The 24,627-nt window shown below is 34.9% G+C and overlaps 1 protein-coding gene across 3 annotated transcripts; it reads right to left on the minus strand.

Annotated features, from left to right (window-relative positions):
* Window positions 1-1,057: 1,057 nt before the first annotated feature.
* On the minus strand, window positions 1,058-14,760 carry LOC147392484 (transcription factor TCP2-like). Of its 3 annotated transcripts, none has more exons than XM_086459690.1 (4): window positions 14,605-14,760; window positions 13,940-14,113; window positions 11,811-13,570; window positions 1,058-1,285 (listed from the first exon to the last, which is right to left on the minus strand). In XM_086459690.1, the coding sequence occupies exon 3, from the start codon at window positions 13,196-13,198 to the stop codon at window positions 11,849-11,851; it is 1,350 nt and encodes a 449-aa protein (XP_086315816.1). In that variant the 5' UTR covers window positions 13,199-13,570; window positions 13,940-14,113; window positions 14,605-14,760; the 3' UTR covers window positions 1,058-1,285; window positions 11,811-11,848. The 3 variants fall into 3 exon arrangements, with proteins under 3 accessions (XP_086315816.1, XP_086315817.1, XP_086315818.1); XM_086459691.1 differs by lacking the exon at window positions 14,605-14,760 and adding an exon at window positions 14,283-14,563; XM_086459692.1 differs by lacking the exon at window positions 1,058-1,285 and adding an exon at window positions 7,407-8,149.
* Between the last annotated feature and the right edge of the window lie 9,867 nt (window positions 14,761-24,627).

The raw sequence follows: 24,627 nt of genomic DNA on the forward strand, positions 1-24,627 counted from the left end.
AATGTGAAGTGTGCCAAAGAAGTAGTAGAACTCAGGTAACACATCTTAACAAATGCACTAATTTTATATCGTGATGGTGAACATCATCATACAAGGTGGTGAGTACATTTTTGACGGCATGGCATATCCATCTTGCACAACCATGGTTTCAAAACTCTTTCAAGACCGAGATGTATCACTCGAGTCATCTCGATATCAGGCATGGACAAGTCAATGTATTCGATGAGATTTAAAACCTCACATTCATTTTTTTTTTTTTTTCATTGTTGAACGAGAAATCTCAAAAGTATCGAAAAACTCTGCCAAGACGACTCAGTCTCGTTCACGGACGAGACGTCTAAACGAGTTTTAAAACCGTGTGCACAACCAAACAAGCTCAAGGATGGCTTAATGTCAACAAACTGAAGTGATAGGCTTATCAGTGAATTTTATTGGCAAAATGATGGTATAACAATAATCAGGAAGCCTCCTAAATGACCTTCAGATTGAAAATGATTTAAGCTACATACTCCTCAAGAGGCTAGAAGGAAATCCTAGCACCAATAGAAACAGCTTTTCCAGATTTTCAGTCCTTGTCCCTAACCCACAGATGATGTACAAGCCATTCACCAAATCTGAAAGGGAAATCCAGACATATGGGTATCTCCCAATAATTTACTCGTACCTCCCCAATTTTGAAACCCTAGTTTGGTTTAACTCCACAAAACCTGGAATGCTAAAATTTGGGCTGTAACCACCAATTTGGTTACAAGTGAACAATATTTTCCTTTCCTGGTGTACAACAAGACAAGAATGATAATTAAATAACCAATCAGAATCAAGTCATCCATACAAAAAAACCCAAACCTTCCTTCCTCCAACTACAAACGATCTGCCATGCCAAATCTAGAGAGTTGTTGAGTGTTGCTCCAAGAAAATAATAAACCAGATCATATAGGATTGAACTCAATAAAAAATCCTCGGTAGCAAGGGTAGAGAGCCACTTCATGATCACAAAAAGAGGAGACAATTGATGCATGTAGAGTTGAAGGAACATCATTATGGAAACAAGAAAACAAAAAATGAAATCCTCTGGGTATTGCATAGATGGTTTAATGTCATTATCTCATAAAGCACAACACTTGGAATGCATATATAATCATCAAATATGTCGCTCCAAAATGGGATGAAGAAAAATCAATAATTTCATACGCTTATTATAATAATAGGGCTGTCTTTTCAGCCTAAGGATGGTGGGTGTAGGCATTCCATTCTCCGCTACTGGCAACACTTCATGCTTACTTACCTGCACATCAATTGCATTATGGGTATGAGAATATGGTGCGATGCTAAAATTCAGATCAGGATATGGAAATAAGTATACATGAGGATATGATCTACAAAATAATTCTATGAGAGATATGATGACAGACAGTTAGGAGCTTATCCTTGACTACCAACCAAGAGACGAAAGCTACCTTTGAATCAATTTTAGATTCCCAAAGGAAGAGAGAGAGAGAGAGAGACGGAAAACCTACCTTTCTTGAATGGTGAAGAGGTTTAGTAAAATGAATTAACTGATGAGGAGATGCGCTTTTTTTTGTCTTCCAAATAGTATCTTATAATCAACGAAGCGGATATTGGATTTGCTTGGCTAAAGAAATTTCTCCCTAACCCAAAGTCCCAAGAAAAGCCTGTCATCTCTCTCCATAAAATATTATATGATCTTGTTATTTTATTTAATAGAGAAATAACTGCAAAAATCATACAAATATGGATCTCACTTCACCACCCATCTTCCCTAACCCATTGCTTTAGCCACAACTCTAAAACACATCAGTTTCCTCAACTAGGGAAAGAATTTTGGATATCCTTTCAAACTCCACATCCACGTAACCAACTCATTTTCCCACTCATAAGTGTTCTTTTACGATCCCTATTTAGAAATTAAATAAAATTAGTATTTATTAAATTTAATAAGTAATATCCTATCTAATATGAATAAGTTGATTAACTTTCCAATTTTATCTTTAAGAAATAGGGTATTATAAAGGGTTAAGGGATTTAGGTTAGGGAGAAGAAAAGGAGTTTCTGAGAGAAATCCTTTATGACGGTTTACCCCCTTGAAGAGATATATTAGGATTTTGACCCACTCCAAAGTGAACACATAATAAAATTTATTGAGTATTTTTTCTCTCTATTTTTATGTTCTAATTTTCATACAAGTAACGATTGATATGAGAACACTTTTTTTGACAGTTAACATGAGAGAGAGAGAGAGACCAAGATGGCCACCCAAATACAACAAAAACAAAAACAGGAACCTCGTGCATAAAAGATCCCATCTACACATAAAATCCTTAAAAAAGACCACTTGAACTCCTTAAAAATTTACTCCAAGAAAATAACACCACCAATATTACCAAAATTGTATTGTGCAAAGAGTGCTCCATCCCTTCAAAATCCTAGCAATTCCGTTCCTTCCAAATGCACAAATAAAGGACAAAGGGAGTTAAAGACCATAAGATTCTTTCTTAATTCTTACAATATGTTAACTTTGAAGCAGATCAAAGATACAGTATGGAAAGCACCATGGAATTTTGAAGAATGATCCCAAACCTCTATAACAAAAAGACAATGAACAGGTAAATGATTTACCGATTTCCCACTAGATTTGCACATGAAACAAAAGTTGGTCGATGCAATACCCTTTGCCATCAATATGTCTGTGGTGAGAAAATTTCCAAGGGCTATTGACCAAATGAAAAAAGAGATGTCGGATGGAACTTTCAACCCCAAATTGAAGTGTTAAAAAAGGTGGAAGATTAAAGGGAACCAAAGTATTGTAGAAAAATTGAATCGAGAACATTTCATTTTTTTGACTTGCATACCATACCTGATTGTCCTACACTGATATGGGCCTAAGAAATGGTTTTCATTAGGCTTGTAACCCCTTGAATCTCTCAATCATTGAAGTTTCTTCTGAACCAAAAATCCCAAGAAAACATGATCTCTTGAATGAATCATACAATCTTTCACATAAGTGTTTTTCTAGAAGGACAAGGAGAATAAATTTGGGAATAGAGAACTAAGGAAACAACATTCACTCCAACAATCTTCTCAGAACCTAGCCGTAACCCCCTTCCTTACTCTAAACGAAACTCTTTTACGAAAGTTTGATAAGATCTTTCATTTTCACAAAGCACATCCGTAAGTAGTATCATGACCCCGCTAACGCACCACTGGTTGCACGTGGAATGGGTTGCAGAGACCATTTGGTTGAAGTGGAGCCGTTATGTTGCGGGGTGGAATTACTAGGAGTGTGAAACTTGGTGTCACATCGAACATGAGAACGTTCAAATCTTTGTCTGTAAGGACAAACCAAACTTTACATAGTATAACGCATTTAAAAGCCGTGTGGGCTTTGGCCCAAAGTGAACAATATTGTACTATTATGGGCTTGGGGCATTACAAATGGTATCAGAGCCGAGAACAACTCTTCCTGTTTGGTGCGGAGGTTGTCACGGGCCTTAGGGCCTTGTAAGTGCACCACTAGTTGGACTTGGAAAGGACTGTGGAGACTATTTTATCAAAGTGGAGCCGTCATGTTGTTGAGTGGAATACTAGGGATGAGTGTGAAACTTAAGTCTCACATCGGATAGGAGAATGTTCAAATCCTAGTCTATAAAGACACACCAGACCCTATATAGTACAACGCGTTTTAGAGTCGTGCGGGCTTCAGCCCAAAGCGAACAATATTGTACTATTGTAGGCTTAGGGTGCTACAAGTAGAGGACATTGATCCACTATCTTAGTCAAAATGGTCAACCCTATATTTCGCCATAATAACTTTCTTCAATAAACTACAACTTCCATCCCCAAACTTCAACAACCACTTTCCCAATAATGTAAGGATCGTCACTAGGAGCGGATTTGGAGTGGGGGTTGTGGGGGCACTTGCCCCCACAAGAATTTCAAAGTTTATAGATTAGTGAGCTATTGTGACAGATTTTAGCGGCAAATAAAAACAAATCTGCAATTATTGCCCCCACAATATTTTTTTTTTCCACTTAGTTGCCCCTGCAACAATTTTTTTCATTCTTAATTGTCCCCAGAAAAAAATTTCTACTCGGCCGCCCCTACATGAGCAAAATCCTGGCTCCACCCTTGATCTTCACCCCAATCTTTCTAATGTCTAGACCCCATTCTTCTTTGGACAGCAAATTTGTGGAATTTCCTAATACCATCCTTGTCATTTCATAAAAAATCTCAAATCAACTCATCCATCCGCACCTTGACACTAATGGGGATAGAAAACAAGGATAGGCAATAAATTGGAATAATTGATGTCCCCTTTCCTACTTTGAGAGGTAGATTTCCAAAATTCAATTTTATCTCCTAATACGCTAAATGACTAACTCCCAAATATCCTTACTTTTATAAGCAGCACCAAACAGAAGCCCAAGGTAAAAAGCCAATAAATAAGTCCACTTGACAACCAAGATTAGCCCAAACGTGTTGATGTTAGTAGTTGACCCTACCTCGAAAATTTTGCTTTTAAAAAGGTTTATTGCTAGACCTAATGTTACCTCAAAGCAAACTAATAAACCCCCAAGAAATCTTATTTGGAGAGTACAATCATCCAATAACACAATCATATTATATGCAAAGTGTACGTGGGAAATCATCGGGACCTCCAAATTAACTTTGAACCCAAATATTGCTCCAATCCTATATTCTCTTCTTAACATACGATTCAGAATTTCGGCCACAACCAAGAATAAAAAGGGAGACAAAGGGTCACCTTGTCTTACCCTCTCAAGCTTTTGAAAAACCCAGCAAGACTTCAACTCACCCAGATTGAAAACTAGACTAATGCCACGCTTTCATGATCCAACTAATCCATTTTTCCCAAAATTCTTATGATGAATCATATATTTCAAACATTCCCAACTCACATGGTTATAAGCTTTTTTTCCATATCAATTTTGCAAACTATCCTAGATCCTTCCCTTTTCAACCTAGAGTCCACCATATTTGTAATGACTTGAAATCCTAAAATGTATCTCAAGGAAAGAATTTTATATCCGTGCATTGATTAAAAAGTATAGATTCTTAATTTTTCATATTTGAGGAAAATTAACTTCACCAATAGATTTAGAAGGATCGAGAAACATACGTTAGCCTATAAGCACGCCGAAATCTGAAGTCGATTGAAAAAGTTATCAAATCCTCGAGTTTCGCATTAGATATTTTCCAAATAGGTAAACGACACCTTAGAGGCGTAATTTGAGGGAACCGATCATACCATTAGATTCGTGTCGAAAAATCACCCAAAATAGAGTATAAGTTTGTCCAATTCAGCATTTGGGAAAAATAATTCCCAAAATGACAAGTATGCCCCAACTTAAGTGATATAAATATCTAAATTCTATTAGAAAAATCAGATTTTTCTTATTCTCCTCTCCAAACAAATCTCAACCATTTTCCTTCAATATTTGAAACTCAGATCTACACTAAACGAGAACGATCCGAGCTTAGGCGCAAGAAGGAAAGTTGTTCCTCTCGCCGAGGGTTACGCGTGGACGCAAATAAATCCGATTTTCGCCGGAAGAAAAATTTAAAGATTGGCCGGAGGTGATTTTAAACTCCGTTCAACCGTTGAAAATAGCTTGAAGTAGGTTGCCTTCCCTTCTACCTTCTAGTTATGCGATAATTTCATAGAAAATTTATATGATTGTTGATAAATCGATTGTTTCATGATCCTAGCGATTTTTTTGTTGTAGATAAGAAACATGTTAGTTTAGAAATTTTTGTAACCTGATGAATTATGAGATTAAAGATCTTGACTTATATCAGTGTTTGTCGATTTCTTCTGCTTACTCTAGACTCTCGTATAGATGTTAGTTAAATGTTTATTCCGCTGCGTATATTTTCTTTTCATAAGTATTATTATTTATGAATGTTCTGTCAGATTGTGTGATTGATTACCTCACACCTCGAGATTCTAACCGATGAATCATAGGGATTCGTGTTGGGATTTCGGGGCGTGACAATATTAAAGCACTTTCTCGAGATAAAGTTTGTGGCTCAATGGAAGACAATACTATTATGAAGGCTAAAGGAGGAAAAACCCCTAGAAACAATCACTTTTTGTTTTACTACTATTAAACAATTACATTACATTCACATCATGATTCAAAAATGGTGCAAACTTGAAGAAAAAATTGTGATCAATGGAGATTTGAAAATTCTATCATAAATTTTAAACTTCCAACCTTGAGGACAAGATTTCTTCAAAGGTTGGAACATTACAAATCACATTTAGTAGTTAAATAAAACTAGTAGTTATTACATTCAGTATGTAATTCTTAAAGATTTAATTGAAAATGTGATTAATTTACTATGCAATCTTATCTTTAGGAAGTAAGCTATTGGTAAAGATTTAGGGATTTAGGTTAGCAACAAAAATAATAAAAGTATTTGTGATAAAACCTTTAGGCTTTTCCCCCTCAAAAAAGGCATTTATGAAGGGTTGACAACCTTAATTGGTCATGTCAATAAAATATAGTGGTATTTTTTTTTAGGGGATGCTAACACCCAAGACCTCATGGGGAAGTTAGCATTCTCCATCACATTCACTTTCTAATGATATACTTGCCCATTTTATCTTTTAGTAAAGAAAACGAGATTATTTTGGTCTTTTATAGAATCCTTTTTATGTTGGTGCTAATTCTTGACCGTATTACCTAATCATTCAATTGTATACAATAATTGATTATCCAAAAAAATTTATAATAAAGACATGTCTTTATATTCATTTTCTTTTTGCTGGTTAGTCTTGAACCCTCAACGTTTTACATTAATTTCTAGTAGATTGGATGAAGTAAAATGTGCCCAAAATATTATTTGATGTTGAAAGTTTCTCGAATGGTGTTGTCTTCCAAATTCTATCAATTGGTTTATAAACTTAAAAAGCAACTTCTATTTCATTTTGTTTATTAGCCAACACTTATCCTAAATACACCCATAGGACATAAGGCTTTTGGTAAAAGATTGTGTGTGTGGATACCAATAATGTTGAGGCGTGAGACAAGATGGTGGAATAGCCAATGCCTCGAGGCATAAAGCGCAACCCTCACACGCATGATATTTTTAAATAAACAATATAACATTTAAAATAAACCAAGATTAAATGATTGAAAATTTGAAATAGCCACCACATATTCTCAAATTTCAAATCCACATAATTGAATTCAAAGTAATCCCTTGCATTAAATAATAATACAATTATTTTATATTTACAAAAAATCACTAATATTTGAATACTTAAAATTTTCTACAATAAATAACTATTTGGAATTTATTGATTGAGAATGGATTCAAGCAAGAGCACATAATTTCATAAAATCCATACAATTTTCCTAATCTAGGCCAAGTCGATTTTGCATGAAGGATATTTTGCTCAACATGTTCTATCTGATGCAGGTAGGAGAAGAACCCAAGTCGATATTCTTGAAAAAAAAGGAAGCGAAACCAAGTCAAGATGGCACTTGTACTTCTTTTCTCTGATTGCTCAGGTTTGGCTCCACCAAATGATGGTTCAAGATCCACTTATAATGGATAACCATAGTTGTAGGATTGAAAACCCTTGGAATAAGGAGCTTTTTCTGGCACTCCCATAGCACACTCCTTTATATAAGGATTGGCATACAAATCGAGTCGTTTCATTGCCTGGGCCTAGCAAGGTATGTTTTTCGAAAACAAGATCAATAGGAAGATCGGATCCAAAATCAAGGAATTGTCTCAATGGATGGAGATAATAAGGCCTATCTCAAAGTCGAGTCACTATTATGGAAAGGATTCGAACACACCTTTACTCCATTGGATTACTTTGTTAAACATTTAAGCTAGGTGCTTTTAGAGACACGACTTTCCTTACTTGATCAAAGAATGAGATGATACTCGAAGAGGAATCGAAGAATTAAGTATCAATGCATAAAAAGAGTTTTCACTCTTAACAATTGTTGCTATAACAAGAATTATAAAATTGTATGGGTAACCTAACATTCTTGCAAGGCCCAGGGATGAGACAGACATGTGGTTTCTTCGACAATCTCATTCACATGTAGTGATTGGGGATGCACGTGCTCTTTAAAAAACTCTCTACCTATTCAAAAAGACAAATGCGAGATTCAACAAGGAAACATATGCTACTTTTAGCGATTATAGATAAATAGTTTCTACAGTGAATAATTATTTTATCTTTATTGCAAAAATATAACTAAATATTATTTTTCAATAACTTCCTTCGTATGATATTAAATACTACAAAAAATTATTGAAAAATCAAAACAATTCAACATTTATCTTTGTTTTTACACGCTAATAACAACAAAGGAATGGAAGAGAAAAAAAAAGAAATTTATAAAATCTTGCATAATTATTTAAAGAAATAAATATGGCATTTTCATCAATAGTCATGAGACTAAACAACAAGTCTTTACATAATATGAGTTGAACCACTCTTGTATAAAACCCTATGACTTATTGCTTGTTTATATGAGAAAAATATCTTAAGAGATAAGGAAATAAAAACAAATGTTGAGATCTTTACATAATAGAGAAATAACAAGATAGAATATCTTGCTAGGATCAAACCATTAAATTGGATAGTTTTGCATGTGAGATTGATCTATTCATATCCTTCTTGGATATGGGTGATTAGTCATCCTATAGTTTGGACCTTAACCACCTAAAGAGCTAGGAAGTGGATTTATGTTGGAAATGAGAGAAATTAGAAATTAAACTATTTTATGACCGAAAACGGGACCAAATGTGGGCCTCAAGGTAGAAGATTCCTACTACTAGGATTTGGACAACCCATCTCCCTCTAGTATTACTCCCATCAAGTGGGGGTGTGGATAGATACTTTTTTGTCACAAAGCATTAGACAACAATATGAGAAACATTTGGTAAAGCTATCAAATAGTTGAGTGATAGGAATAAAACAAACTTGTAGATGATCTGTTTACTAATTTACAAACAAAATGATAGTCACATGTTTAGGAGCGTGAACAACTAGGTGAAAGGCCATGTAAGTCGCACTTTGGTTATCAACAACGTTTAAAATCTCGTTTCGAGACAATGTTTCAAACAAGAGAAAAATTGAGACAATCTCAATTGACATATTGAGATAATTCAAAACATTCCCCAAACATTCAATGTTGCATTCCCGTCTTAGCCAAAACTTAAATGTTCTCCCAAAATATTCCAAGATGGGAGAAAAACTTTGAACTGTGGTTCTCAATAAACAACATAAAGGGTTGAGAAAGGCAACTCTAAGATCAAGAAGCAAGATATTATAGCAAGTTAAGTCAACATAAGAGATACAAAAGGCTTGTAGTCAGTCTTGAAACTATAAAAAAGAGTTAAGAATGCTAATTTGCACACTACGAGAGGATATTAGCCCCTAGCAAAACTATCGTTAAACTATTAACTTCTTTTTTATGGGAAAGTTGGCCTTGAATCCATGACCTCAAAGTTATTTTGGAATGTGTCAAACCAATGGAGCTATTTAGTTATGAGGCATTGTAATAAGGTGTACTCTAAGCACCCTATCTTAATTCAAGATTAGATCAAATCATTAAAAACTATGACTCTGAGCTTGAAGATTAGAGGCTCTAATACCATATGAAAAAATAAAATTGGATTATTCTATTTTGATAATAAAAATTGGATTACAGGAACCCCATGACTGCTTATATATAAATTAATAACAAATTAAAACTTTGATGTATTGAGACATAAAAAGATCTCTTGTCAGCACCATGCCACTTCATTTAGGATTGCCTTTAATTAAGATCATTAGACTTTACTTTTTTTTCCCATATGCATCTCTTCCTATTTAAGTAGTAGACTTATGTAAAGAGCTGCAACCAAGCAATTGAGTGAATCTTTTTGTTTTATTTTGTGTAATCCGACGCAACATATAGTTAATAACTTTGCGTAAAACTCAAATTCTAGCACATGCTCACCCATTATTGAATGTGCTTATTGTATGCTTGAAAGTCTCTTCAGATGATGAATTCAGATGGATTATATAGATATGTATTACTTGTTATTGAAGATTAGATGGATCACCATTAATTTGTCTTCAAAAGATTATCCTATAATGTTTGTGCCATGTATTTTGTAGGTTATAGCTTTATATTTTGTTGGTAGTATTATATTCATAGAAGGGATTTTACACGCCGAATTTTGTGGAGTGGCATTTTTATTTAATTTTGAAACTTTTTATCCAAGGGAAATTTCATCTTTATACAGTTTATATATTCATAAAAATCTATACGAGGGATATCACTTTTCCTAAGAGGAAGTGAGATTGTAACCCTAGTTTCATGGGAATAGTAAAAGATCTCATAATAGCATGTGGATTTGACAATCTTGCGTCACAACCTTGAGTTCTAGATTTTCGATAGGGACACCCACATCAGTGCGAAAGAGAACTGCGTTGTAGAGGCAAGTTTTTTGGAATATAAAATCAAAATAAGGTAACGGTCTCCAGTGAATGTGACCCGCCTTTAGAATTTTTTTCTCACATTTTCTTTCTATTTATGATTTACATTTTTATTTTGATTATTATTGTTACTAGAGTTTTCTAGTGCATACAACACAGGCTTCCTATTTGGGGTTAAACGAGTAAAAGAGGAACAATAGTAAAATTAGACCATTATTGAAAAAGGGGATAAAAGAGGAAAAATAGTAAAATTAGAGGACAATAAATTGAAAGGGGTGAAAATGAAAAGTAATAAAGTGGGGTAGTATGGATCTCACTCTACTATAATTAGAGTGAGACGTTTATTCTCCACAACTATAACTAGAATGAGACCCACTGTTGTTTTTTGTTATATAGATTATGACAAGAGTCGTGATAAACTGACTCAAGAAAAATATACTCAAGTAAAAGGGCACGTGCATAGAACCATAGATTTTTTCCTCTAGATACACAAGGAAAAAAACAATGGTTATGTGCACATTCCATGTCAATTGAGTATACTTTAGTATCTTTTTTTTTTTTTTTGAGTAAATTTTTCATGTTCTTATGAAAATTTATTTCTTACAAACCCATTTCACCTTTGATCATGTAAATTAATCTAATAAGATACATTTTCACTGCAATGAATTTCAAAACTCTTTTTTTTATCAAATATAACTCTTTTATTAGAAAGAAAAAAAAATGTAGATGCATAACACAGAATGTGAGGTCGATCTAATCTACCACATATACATGTGCAACGTTCGGGATCAAGTTGAACTGTTTTTTTGTGTTGACTTTAACCAACTAGTAAAATAAATTTATAAATAAAATGTTGGTCAAACATACAAAAAGAAATTGGTTCAGGTCGGATTCACTGTATAGTTAATAATTCAAAAAGAAAAGCTATTGGAGTGGTAATGAGACAAAAGGCTCTATGTTTCATTAGTTGCTTGGACACCTGGCCTAACTATGCAAAACCGAGAGAAGAAAAATCAGCTAAATAACAAAGCAGACACAATGTCGATCCAATCAACGCAAGAATCAGACAAGAAAAGGGAGCAATAAAAACCTGTAGAAAAGATGCCTAGTCGCCAGGTTTCGGTGATACCAAGAAAGAAAGTGGACAATGTAGTAAAACACATAGAGCCAAAAAGCCTTCCATTAATTAAATTTTAATACGAACGATAGAGCAGACATCATGTAAATTAAGTCAAATAAAATCAATGCGCATATGCATATGGATATGGAAGAACGAAAATAAAAGATTAGGTATTGCATGAGATTTTCTCACCTCTTACGGTACTGATGAAGAAGACAAGACGAAAGATTTCAGCTTTTCCCTTTTCCCTTCAGGTCTGAATGCCTAGTGCCGTCGCCATAACAGAGTTGCAGACGGCTATCAAACCCAGCTGGGAACTGATTCTCTGCAGGTGAAGCAGTGGAACCCACCACATTCCCAAAGAAATACGGTGTGTTCGTTCCGTCTGCAGGAGAAGAAAACCTTTGAAGATGAGGCAACGGAGATGGTGAATTGGACTGAAGGGTCCCCCTATTGAAACCAGCATAACCAGAAGAGATGGTGCAATTGAGGTTGTAATCGCCTCCTGTGACAGCTGCAGCTGTTGTATCCGAGATGAGGTGATCAGGGAGGAATGAGAACTGATGCAGCTCATGGTGATGATCAGTTGTGAGATTGAATGGAGATGGAACCGTCATTGAATTGTGCGAAGGAGCAATTCCGAAGTGAGGTTGGCCAGAAAATCCAGAAGAGTAATGGGTTCTCGATGAGGCTGGCCCAAAAAGATCTGAGGTGTAATAATCCATTGAAGTGGGAGGAGATTGCCGGATTGGCTTGAAAGCAAAATTAGAAGCATTGGGGTTCTGTTGGGCTGATGCAGTCGGGCTATGGCTATTGGCAAGGCCGGTAAGAAGTTCAGTGAAGGAAGAGTTGTGGGAATTATGTTGATTGGTAACATGTGACTCATCGTTGTGTTTTTCTTTCTCCCTATCCTTTGCTGTCCTTTCCCTGGCTCTTTCTCTGGCTTTCACCCGGCTTTCCGACCGTGAGAGAGATAAAACTGAGCCCTTGCTCGTCTCTGAGGTGCTGCTACAGGTAGATTTCGTACGAGACATGTGCTGCTGTTGCTGATACGAGGGTTCAGTCTCGAATTCAACCTCGGCCAGGTCGAATTGGGAGGCGCTGGGCCTTTTCTCATCGCTTGGTTGTTTCGGCGTCTCAGGAAACTTACTGTCGAGTGAAGGCAGTTCAGAGATAGCATCGGCTGCAGCTTTGATGAGCCACTCCACGGCTTTGCTGGGCTGATCGACTCCTAGACGGTCTTGAAGGTCGTAGAACTGAATAGCCGTGGTGACGGAGAGACGAACCCTTCGGTCTCTAAGCCCTTTCGCCGTTAAAACTTTGCTGTGGCGATCTTTCCCACCAGAGGCTCGAGAAACCCTAATAATCCTCGACGAATGCCAGCCTCGAAGGCGACCAATTTCAGTTCCAACAATAACACCATTGTTGCCTCCTCCTCCTCCACCTTTTCCTTCTCCATCTTCTTCGTCTTCATCTTGGTATTGTTCTCCTCCTTTTTGCCCTATCTTGTTGGGATAGTTTCTACCGTTACCGATCCTTGACAGCTTACAAACCTGTGTCTGAATCTCATCTACCTCCATAACGCTTCGGCGCTTTCATACCTTTTTAAAGAGAACTGGAACAAGATCCGTCTGGTTTTTTTGGTTTTCCTCTTCTTTCTTCTTCACAATTCGAGAAAAGGGAAGAAAATGCTCCCTCTCTCTCTCTCTCTCTCAGAGAGCAGTAGCCAAGTAGGTGAACAGTGGTTAGTGAGTGCAGGTGAGCTCTATCTTTTGCATTAATGAGGAGTTTCTGAGTACTTGCGTTTGTGATTAAAAAAGAGTCCTTCCAAGCTCTCGATCTGTCGCGCTCGAAGCGGGAAAAAATGTCAGCTCTCGTATAGCTTTTTACAGTCCTTATAAAAGCAAAGCTTCTGAGTGGATGAGCTGTTCTCACTTCTTCTCATCAGTCACCTGCGTAAAGAAGTATCTGATGCTCATTAGCCGTACCGTACAGTCTGCTTAAGTATAACAAGACTTAATTAACAGACTTTAAAGAGACGAAATCGGACCTGAAATTCTGAAAAAAATAAAATAAAGAACCTCTCTAATCAAAATCAACTTCAAATTTCTTCTCGATAAACGAAACTAGAGAGAGGCATGGATTCACATCTTAAATTCTTGACTTTTGAGGACTTTCTATTAGTAACTTCAACTCGGATCTGAGATTTTTACAAGTAGCAAAGCTTCTGGAAGGTAAAATGGCGGAAACAATAACCTTATAGATTATAAAGTATAAACAACTACGACAAACGCATAGAGGAAACTACGGGGGAAAATCACCTTTATTTTATGCAAATCTGTCTCGGATCTGAGCTTTGGCTGAAGATTCGAGCTTTTGAACGGTAACTTTTACTACTTCGATCGATATTTAACTGAAAAATCAACGAAGAAACTATCCACAGCTCACTGATCTTCGTCTGCAGATATTATCAGAACCTCAAACTTCATCATTTCCTGAATCACAAAATAACAAACAGAAACGAAGATATAATCGAACAATCAAAAACCGAAGTAATTGACAAATGCGACTGATTACTCCTAGCTTATTAGCAAATTTTCATCCCAGATTCGATACAAGAGCAAGCGATTAACGAGGTTAACACCAAGAACGTGTGGACTAGACCTCCTTCGCAAGTTCAAGTTCGTTTCCCTATTTCTCTCTCCAACGCAGATTTCGTGTGCGATTGTTTCCTAAATCTTGGCCTCGTCTCAACTTCCCAAGTCCTAAACTCCCACTATCTCTCCTCGCATCATTTACTCTTCGTTCATTTCAGGTCTCAAACCTCCATTAATGGACCTTGAATTCGCCCGAAAATCACGGATTTTAGCTCAATTAAAGGTCTCTCTCCTGTTTTAAGGGAGAGTTTAAGAGAGAAGCGGAGTAGTGTCTAGGGTTCTTGTGTGGAAAATCAAATCAAAAGAAAGTGAGAGCAGTTTTATTTTACCCAAAAATCTTGGCGCGAGATCGCTCTTCGATGCCCTAACAGTTCCCCATTCGAGCATTCACCGGGCTTATCAGGAAAGGACAGACATAGCGCCGTTCCTTCTTAAATAGTGATTTTCCATTCCCAAATTACCCTTCCTTTTTTCGAATCAACACAAATGCATCCCCGTTACTTCCATAATTCAAATACATCCCCCTCCGTCTTTTTTTCTTTTTTTTTTTTTTTTTTTACTCCTTTTTGTTTTTTCTTATCTTTAGGTAAAAACAATGTGGAAAAAAGATCGAAAAAACAAAAAATAAAGTTGAAATTTTATTTTATTTTTACAAAAAGAGAATATTATGACTTAATTTATATGATTTTTTACAAGATTGTTTTATGATTTTAATTAATGTATAGTAATATATATATAGACAACTTTTACAAAAAGAACATAATTCCCTTAATCAAGCCATTGCCTATAAAGTCTTTTTTTTTTCTCACAAACTCCTCAGTGCTTGTCACGTCAAGTATACAAGGGTAGTTCTGTAACTAATAAAGATAATTTTGTAAATTAGAAATGTCATTCAATACAAATTTTATTAGCTTTACAAGCGAAAAAGAAAAATTCATTGCTTATGAGTTGTCGGCTCATTCTTCAACAAGCAAGCGGTAAGAGCCCTGGTAAACCACTAGTCTCCTTTTCTAGATCAAATATAAATGTGTGTTGACACCAAAAGAAAATATGAGAAATGATGGATTTTTGAGTTGTGATACATGGTATTGATGGATATCCATGGTTTGATAACATAAAATTTCAATTACTCCAAAGGTTAGGAATGAATTTGAGAGTATTTGCACATTATAAGAGAGAAGGTTATGAAAGAGAATAAAAATGTTGTACCCAATTAGTAAGTCATCTCTATCTCACCAATGATTGCTAGAATAATGCTAGTGTGAGAAAGGTGTGTAAGAAAGAAACAATGCACCTAGATTTAATAGGGTAGGATGGAGGGACCAAATCTAAAATGTAAAATTACTAGATCCGTGTGAAGCATACCTAAGTTGACATATACTCAACTCAATTGATTGATTAAATATGTGAAGATCAATTTACAATCCCCTTATTTATGGGAGTTAGAAAGAATGATTCCTATTCTTATTCAAAGAAATTACACTTGGTTTGAACTTGAAGTCCTAGTTTTATATTTAATTTTGGGCAAGCCATTGAGTTTTCATTTCGAAGAGTCCTTCCCAATGAGTTCCTTGGTATTGTTAGGGAACATGGCAGTCCCCCAAACCTACTTTAGGTTTGGGGATCTATCTTAATCCTTGTTTACCTTTCAAGAAAATCTCTAGCCACTAATAAATAATAGTCTTTTCAGTACAATCCTAATTTTTATAAATATAGTCTCCCATTTGAAAAAATTTGACTCCAATAAGTTAGAAATTTGAACACAAGGAATCATTGTTATAGAGGTCTTTTTCGAGTAGACTTTGCACCTCGAATAATAGTTCCAATGATTTTTTGCAGGTACCAAACTTTCAAATAGGAGTCCTTTTCGAGTATACTTTCAATTATGTGTACATAATTGTTAACTCCTTTGTCCAGAAGTCCTTTCTTCCATCATCTCCCCCATATTTATAAATAATCTTCCTTATGTAACCGTTTCTTGACCCATCTTCTTCTTCCTTGATTCTTGGAATTAGAGGATATATTTTCCCTAATTTGGGGGGAAATTAGTCATGGGAACCATTTTTGTTATCCCCTAGGATTTTTGGTGCGTCCCTGAGATTGATGATGCCATGCATTCTAGACTTAGTTCAAATAAAAAATACCATGTTTTCCCATCCCAAGATCATCACACATGTCTTTGACATTTTTACACTAAGCCAGGTGGAATACTGAACCAAATCAAGGTGATAACCCCCCTTGCCCTCCCAAAGTGGACATCCTTTGTCTTGACTAACCAGTTTGGTAGGAGTCGCGCGTGCATAGAGTGCAACATAATAAAACATGGCATTATATAAATTTGATTTTAGCTTGGATATTGGATATTCATCAAGCTCAGTTTTATCAAGTCCAACAACATAATGAGACGAGATGTTTATGAAGACCTGAGCCCTCCTTTCAAATGAAACCTTGCATTTAATGTGATCCCCTCCTTTTACATATCAAAGGGACTGGGAAAGAACATTTTTTTACTAACTTACCCCCAAAAAATTGGATCCCACCAACTCCACATTACATGTTCCAAGTCATTGTGAATCACACCTAAATGTGGCAATAAGGATGCAATCCCCAAGTAAAATCAAATGAAATCTCCACCTTAAATTTGTCCAACTCAACAAACTCAACTTATCTTAACTAGACCAATCATGTGGTGACCTCAGTCCTGAATTTTTTTTTATAAAATCTTATTTCAAAGACTAAGTGAGGGTTCAAAAGTTGAATTATCATCCCCATAGTTAAAAAATCCCTCTATAACTCTACTATTCATCTTTTTTTTCCCTTTATTTTAGTTTTATTCACTCTCTTTTATCTTGCAATTACCTTGATCGTCAAAGTATCTTTAGTAGGCACCACAATGGTGCTTTCACCTTTTCTCCTTCAACTGTTACAGAAACCCTTGAAAAAGCAAGTCTTGATTACAAACAAATCATCCGCTAGATCAAGCCAAAAATCATTTTAACTACATAAATCAAATCTCGAGGAGTGGAAGCCCCAAAAAATCTTTCAAAATAGTTGTGGAAGGTTTATCCTTAGTAGGAATTCAGTTTAATTATGGAAAAGATTCTTTGATGAAGTCAATTAATGCGAAAATTGTGGGGCAAACCCCATTTCCTCCGCTCAGAAAGTTAGGCGCATGTACTAAATTTAAGGTTCTACTCGGTCTTCATGATTGGGCAAGGTTGTCTCATTGTCTCACTAAAGAGGTATCACGAGGCTGATAGACCTGGACCCTACCATATTTTGCCTTTGATTCCTTACCAGATTTGGCCATGTGTAAGGTCATGATCTAATCCACTTTATGTCCTATACAATTTTATTCACCTTTCTAATAGAATGAGCAGTCAAGATGTTGGCATATTTTCAATTTCTTCTCATTCACATCATCAATTAGCACCACATTCAATCCAATCTTAAAATAATCAATCAAGTCAAAAGCATTATTGAAAATACTCTATACACTTTGATAAAATCATAGTGAGGTATGTTAAAGTGGTGGAACTTAATATAAGTGGGCATCATGTAATCCAACATTTACTGAATTTGATAAAAGAATTAGAATATTAGGTTTGATCCCACCTATACTTTGAGCTAAGAGAATCATGAATGGCGATTTTGATACATGTGGATACAATGGTCCAATAATGGGAGAGTGGTGAAGTTTCAACTTTAATCACTTTTTTATGGGATGCAATTATCCTTTGTACTAAATCCCAACAATTTTTTTGACATCACAAAAAATTTACGCTTGTGATATTTAAATAGTCCATTGTGTTCATACATCTATACACTTTTACCTTGGCTTGTCATGAAATATTCTAGTGACAAGTCTATGATATATAGGTGGCTCTTGTGATGTTTCGGTTCAAATGTCATCACTTTATAGCAATATAATCTCACTCCATAACTAGCTATCACATCTACTAATCGATCTATTCTGTAGTAGAGAAAACTGTTTTAGGGACAATATTGGTTAGGTAAAGTCAACATAGGCACTCACTTTCCAATTATTCTTTGGGATAATGATTTTCTGACGTTCCCCTCCTCTGACACACACCCCCATACGCTTCCTAACACGGCATATGCTAGAACCATTGAATCTTTTTCTCAGGATACACAATTACACAAATTTATGGGAATGTACAATTGTGAATCTCAAGGGGAAAAATATATGATTCTAGCCCATGCCACGTCAGGGGATGTGTGTCTAAGAGGGCATTAGAAAATCACAACTCTATTCTTTAGAACACAATATTAATTGACAATCTATTCAAGTAATTGGACTCTTTCCCTGGATGAATCCTATGCTAATATCAACTTCTCAATTTTAATATCGATCGCATCAAGAAACTGTGAGCCCCCTTCATTTTGTTTCTCATTGGTTGGGTCCCTTCTTTGATGTTAAGCATGTAAAAGATCTTCCTGAGATCCATAACCGGGGTCCTAAGCACAAATATTTACTTTTGATCTTCAAATGATACATGAATAGTGGAGGATAAAAATCACATTTTCACCCCACTATTTTATTATTCCTTCAAGAACGTGGATATGGTGGCTTTAGATTGAGATGTAAATCTAAATCAACTTAGCCTTGGGCTTGAGCCAAGTTAATATTAGTCCCAATAGAACTGTATCCCACCCAAATAATTGCCTATTTGAAACCTCCCTGGCCTACCAAGGTTTCCAAGTGGGAATAGGATAAGGATTTTCCTCTCAAGGGTAGTATTGTAATTTTAATAGTTAGAGGATATTTATATAATTTATGTAAAAAAGAAAGGGTTCAAGCAGAAAATGACAACGTGAGCACTGTCTCCTCCAACTTGCTTCCCTAAAATAAAAGCTCTTTCCACTCCACCATCCCTGCGTCGAGTTGAGAACTCACTCACTCACACTCGCAACTAACCACAAACTTCAAATATGTTTATTAATTTTAGTGAAAAAGCCTTTGTTTAATTAAAAGTAAGGATTTGAGTGTATTTTAAACAGTAATTAAGACATTTAATTATTAAGTCCGTACGACTCATGATGTATCCCGTTGCCTCCCACGCTTTTTTTAAATATAAAAGAGCCTTTTTTAAATATAAAAGAGCCTTTTGAGTGGTATCGGGTGGGTCCTAATAGCCGAAAATCATCACCACTTTCCATTTCTTAAACAATCAAACCATCAACTCATAAGAAGCCTTTTTCAAAGGAAATATATATATTTTAGTTTAAAATATTTTACTTTTCTCAAAAATAATTTTGAAAGTGCAGTCTATCATATTAAGATAAAATATACATAAATCATATTCGTACATGTATAGTTTCAAAATACATATTAAAGATGAAAATTAAATCATAAATACTTGAGCTCTTGAAATTGATGACGACCCATAAATGAAATCCACCACTTAGGATTGTATCTTTTTGCTTTGCAAAAGATCAAAGCGTTAGCCTATGACTCTAACATGACATTATAATTATAGACTATTTGGTTGGGAATATGTCACAAATAAATAATTGAGGGCATGATTTTTTGTTGTTTTTTATAATGGGGTATCCCAATAGAGAGTGTAGCGGACTTAAATTTGGCCTTCATTCAGTCTATAGACCATGATTTTTTTCAAGAATTAGTTTAAGGGCACATGCAACGCCCGCACATCATACACACCAAGTAAGCAAGGGTGTGCCCTCGCGAGTGGCCCATGGGGAATTAACGCTAACATTAATCGTTTATTGGTCTGAAATTGCCATTAAGCCAACCCCTCTGGATTAGGGCATGATTCTTTAAAGAGGATATAAGAAACCTTGAATATCGTGGGAGGCAACAAGGACACAATTATACCATAAATCATTTTACAAGTGTGGGAGTCTCATATTAGCCTTTCTTGATGAGTCAATTTAGGTAGATCTTCTATTCAAGTTTGGATTTGGGTCGGATCAAATTATTATTTTTGGTTTGTAGGTAATGCTATAGTTAAGCAATCTAATAATCAATTTTGTTTTTGGACATGTAAGTGTTAGGTTTGGAACTAAATTAGAGTATGGTGATCAGATGATGGATTCCAAAAGGTATTAGGCATTAGTCCCACCTGATTAAAAGTTAATTTTTACTATTTTTCATTTTTGGTAAAGTCAATTGATTATGAGCATGCATTCAATGTTTTAAAGTGGCAATCACAAATATTAGATATCAAATATACCATACTTTAGAAAATGTGGAGAGTTTTAGGCAAAGTATGAAATAATTAAGTTTTGTTGTTAATGTTTTAGCTATCAGGTATGGTTGCACGACCAAACATGTGGCCTACAAATTATTACTAAAACAATAACAAAATATATATACAAACAACTTTTGATAGCCAAAGTTTTAGAAAAAGTTGGTTTACATGGTTATAAAGTTTCGAAATGGACTGATTTTTTGAATTTGGGATTCTTAAAATTTTCGCAACTATAATATATGCATTTCAAGAGGTTTTATCTAGTGTCGAGGTCTAAAAAAACAAACACAAATCATGATTACAATGCCCACTTCAACACATTTTTTTATTGTTGAGATCAATAATTTTAGTGTCAAGTTCAATATTTTTTATAGTCAAAATCAACACTTTAATTATTGAGATTAACAACAAATTTGTTGACCTATATCTAAAACACAGTTTTTGACTTGACCGATGGTATGTCAAGGTGACCCAATTGATATGATTGGTTGATTTAATGATTTTCCGAGTTGACTCAATAAGTTGGTTCTAACTTATTTTGTGTCTGAATCATCTCAAATTACTTAACTCGGTCAAGTTTCCTAGATTTAAAACCACCCTTGTTTTTCAACAATGTCTCCCACTCACTGGTCAAAGTTTTCTAACAGTTAAATATAAAATAAAAGTTGCAAAATTAACAGTGTTGTTGGGTTTGGGTACTGTGTGCTACAGTCCAATAAATCTCCATTACATTACTTGCCGGGGAAAAAGAAGCAAATTAACAATTGAAATAATTACAGAGAGAAATCTCCAACGGGAGACAAGATTTTTATAATATTATTGAAAATTTTAGAAAAAAAAAAAAACCCTACTATTCGATGCAGTGGAATTCGCAGTTTGTTTGATTCATTGGTAAGTACTATGTAGACATGGCACGTGTCCTGATCCTAAGTAAAGCAACTGGGCGTGTAAAGGGTCAATGCGTGGCTGACTTTTCAATGACCTGACAAAGACTACGTGTCGTGATATTAATAAAGTATCAGGCGTGCTTAGATCACTTGTCGTGTTGCAATCTCGAGGACATTATCTCAAAATCATTCTTTTTCTTAATACCTTTTTCATGGTTGGAACGGAAATATCGGGACCTGTAACATGAGTCAACCGACTTGACTCGGCAACTCAAACGAGGTTAAATTTTTAAGTGAATTTATATTTCTACAACAATTAACGTCTTTTATAACAAAGTACCCTTAAAAAAAAATATTTTAACCAAAATATCCTCATATTCCAATTTTGAAAGTGTATCTATTACATGTTAACAAGAACTTTTTATTAAAGAAAAATGTTGGAATAACACAAGATATTTATTGTGATTCTCAAAAGTCTGACGTGGGATGTGTATATAATCATAAATATATTTCTTCGTGATATAAGTAAAAATCGTTTATGATTTTGTACGCATCTCCACGTCAAAATTGTGAGAATCATAATAAATCCTATGTCACCCCAACACAACTCTTTATTAAAAGGTCTTGTTAACATGCCCCCTTAAGGTGCAATAAATACATTTTAAAAATTGAATTTTACATAAAAAATTATCTTAAAAAAATATTATTATTTTTTATAATCAAAATACCCATATTTTTAAATTAAAAGATAACCCTAATACTTAGAAAATGGGTTAATGAACTCACCATTGGATCAATATATCACTCAGTGAGTGAAACAAAAGCCCTTAATTGACAACTTGGCTTTCATCATGCATATAAAGCACGTGTTTTAGGTTTGTTTGAGCTTGTGCACGTGCTTGCGTGTGACAGTGTGAAAGAAAGACCCAAAGCATCGAACCCCAGCCCAATTACGCAAACGTACGATAAAGAAGTAGAATCGAGGAATCAAGTCAACCAAGCTTATCATATTTGACCCTCCAGCAGAGATTATGTGGCGCAGCTTCTCTAACGTAGAGTCCTTCCGTACTCGTGAGTTGTGAAAAACACGAATGCCTAACTTTTTTTTTTTGGAAGATACGATTGCCTAACTTCCTTTGCGCATGCTTCGGATACAACCCCATGCACGCGTATTTAGCTCCCACCGTCCATGGCCATGCTTGGTCCTACCTTCAGAGGACTTATCATCTCTACTGCCCTCTGTACGTAAGAAAAATGGTTACTCGTTTCATGTTTATCGTTTTCATCAACCTTTTTTTTCAATTCTTCCTTAAAACATTTCGCCATTATAAATTTATAATATAATAAGGATAAATGAATAATGCTAAAGTGACTTCAAGCGGAACCTCACATCACATATCTTGACATGAAAGTGTATGAGAATCATAGATGCTTTTCATCAAGATATGATTTACAAAAACATTTATGCTTTCTATCCATTTTCACGTCAATAAATGCGATATGAGATTCCAACTAAAGGTCACTCCAGCACAACTCATACGATAATGTTGTTGATGATAAAAATCCATGTAACTTCCTCAATATACATAAAATAAAATGGTAAAACATATGATTTTCTATTGATGATGATTGTTATAAAGAATTAAGTTTATATTAATTAATGGAGTATTCTCCTCTCAAAAATTATAAATGGTGTTTAACTTGAAAAAAGAGGTAAATTTGATGTTTTGGATGATTGCCATTTGGTATGTAATTTTTGATGGAGAGCTTGTTACTTAATTTTTGAAAGTTTGTTATGTTAATTTGACGGTCAAAGACAACAATCATTCAATGTGTCCATGACTGATTTGTTTTCTTCCAGCTTCATATTTTATCAAGGAGATTTATTTCTATAGAAGGGTAATTGTATAATTTAACAAATTTGTTTAATGTTGATTTGTGTTGACATACCCTTCTCTAATCATAATAATATTAGTGGGCAGCATCGGCAATTCCATATGAATTACAAAATTAGTATTTATGGCTAGTTAGAATTATCATTATAACTAATTTAAGAGATTATTTTATAATAGATAATCTAGCTTCACAATGTGCTGTATTCATTTTTAGTGAAACACAAAGGAGTTGAAATTTTAAAAATTAATGATGTGGATTTGAGTAAACAATACTCGTTATTCTCTCATTATAACAGTAAAGATATATTATATTATAGTATAAATCTACAAATTCTTGAATGCTATGAGTTTGAGCCTGCAGAGCGTAGTTGGTAAGGGACAGTGGGGGCAATTGCCCACACAAAATTTTGAAATACCCTTGTATTTTCAGCTAATTATATGCCCCATTTGTCCCCACGCCCTCCCTATTTTCCCCCCATGCCTCATTTCCCTCCAATTTTCACCCTTCTTCAATTTTTAAAATGACATTGCTTCTTGATTGGACTTTCTTATCATAGATTAATTGGAAATAACCTAAATATCATTTTCTTTGACTTCCAATAAAAAATTTCTGAATTTCTCCCCAAAACCATTTTTTTCAACTCCAACATTAACTATAGTTTGCCTCCACTACAAGAAAATCTTTGCTCAATCATTGTCAACTTGACACCTTCCTTTGTTGCCTAGTTGTATATAAATTATATGATAATAATCTTGAGAGAATTTATTTCCAATCATTGCGGAAAAATAGTCTCTATTGTATGTGTGAACATTACAAATGCTAGATGGTTCCTTATTATATTATTTTATTGACAACCCATTGAGCAATCATGTTATAAGCAACAAATATGGCATCACTAAGCCTACGATAACCTAAAATAGGATAAGTATAAATATTTGACCAGACTTTGCATTTTTTTGCTTGGCAGGTTTGACTTAATGACTTGTCAAGTAGACTTGGAGAGTTGGCTCCATCAAGTTTTGGGGGGTGAGTTTCCTTGAAATCTAATCTAGTTGAGTTGCCTCTACTAAGTTTTGATTTGAATCCATAAGAGCAACTCCAACACAAATAAGCATATCTGTGAGACATCTCTGCTAGGCATGATATTATGTAAAGTCTTTTTGCTTATTCAAAAGATCTTCACTCCAATCGTATTAGCAAAAATCACTTTTTACAAATTCAACTAAAATAAGATGTTTCATAACTACCATTGTTTTTTACCGTCAAAAGATAGAGAGGGGGAAACCCATTCTCTTCGTTTGCCTATTGCACTTTCTTTCTCTCCAAATTTTTT

The sequence above is a fragment of the Akebia trifoliata genome, chromosome 11 (genome assembly GCF_017979445.1).
Source record: "Akebia trifoliata isolate Shusen 1 chromosome 11, ASM1797944v1, whole genome shotgun sequence".
NCBI lineage: Eukaryota > Viridiplantae > Streptophyta > Magnoliopsida > Ranunculales > Lardizabalaceae > Akebia > Akebia trifoliata.

Bases quoted from the DNA above. Each gene is read 5' to 3' on its own strand.
- LOC147392484 (XM_086459690.1), bottom strand. From the start codon at position 13,198: ATGGAGGTAGATGAGATTCAGACACAGGTTTGTAAGCTGTCAAGGATC.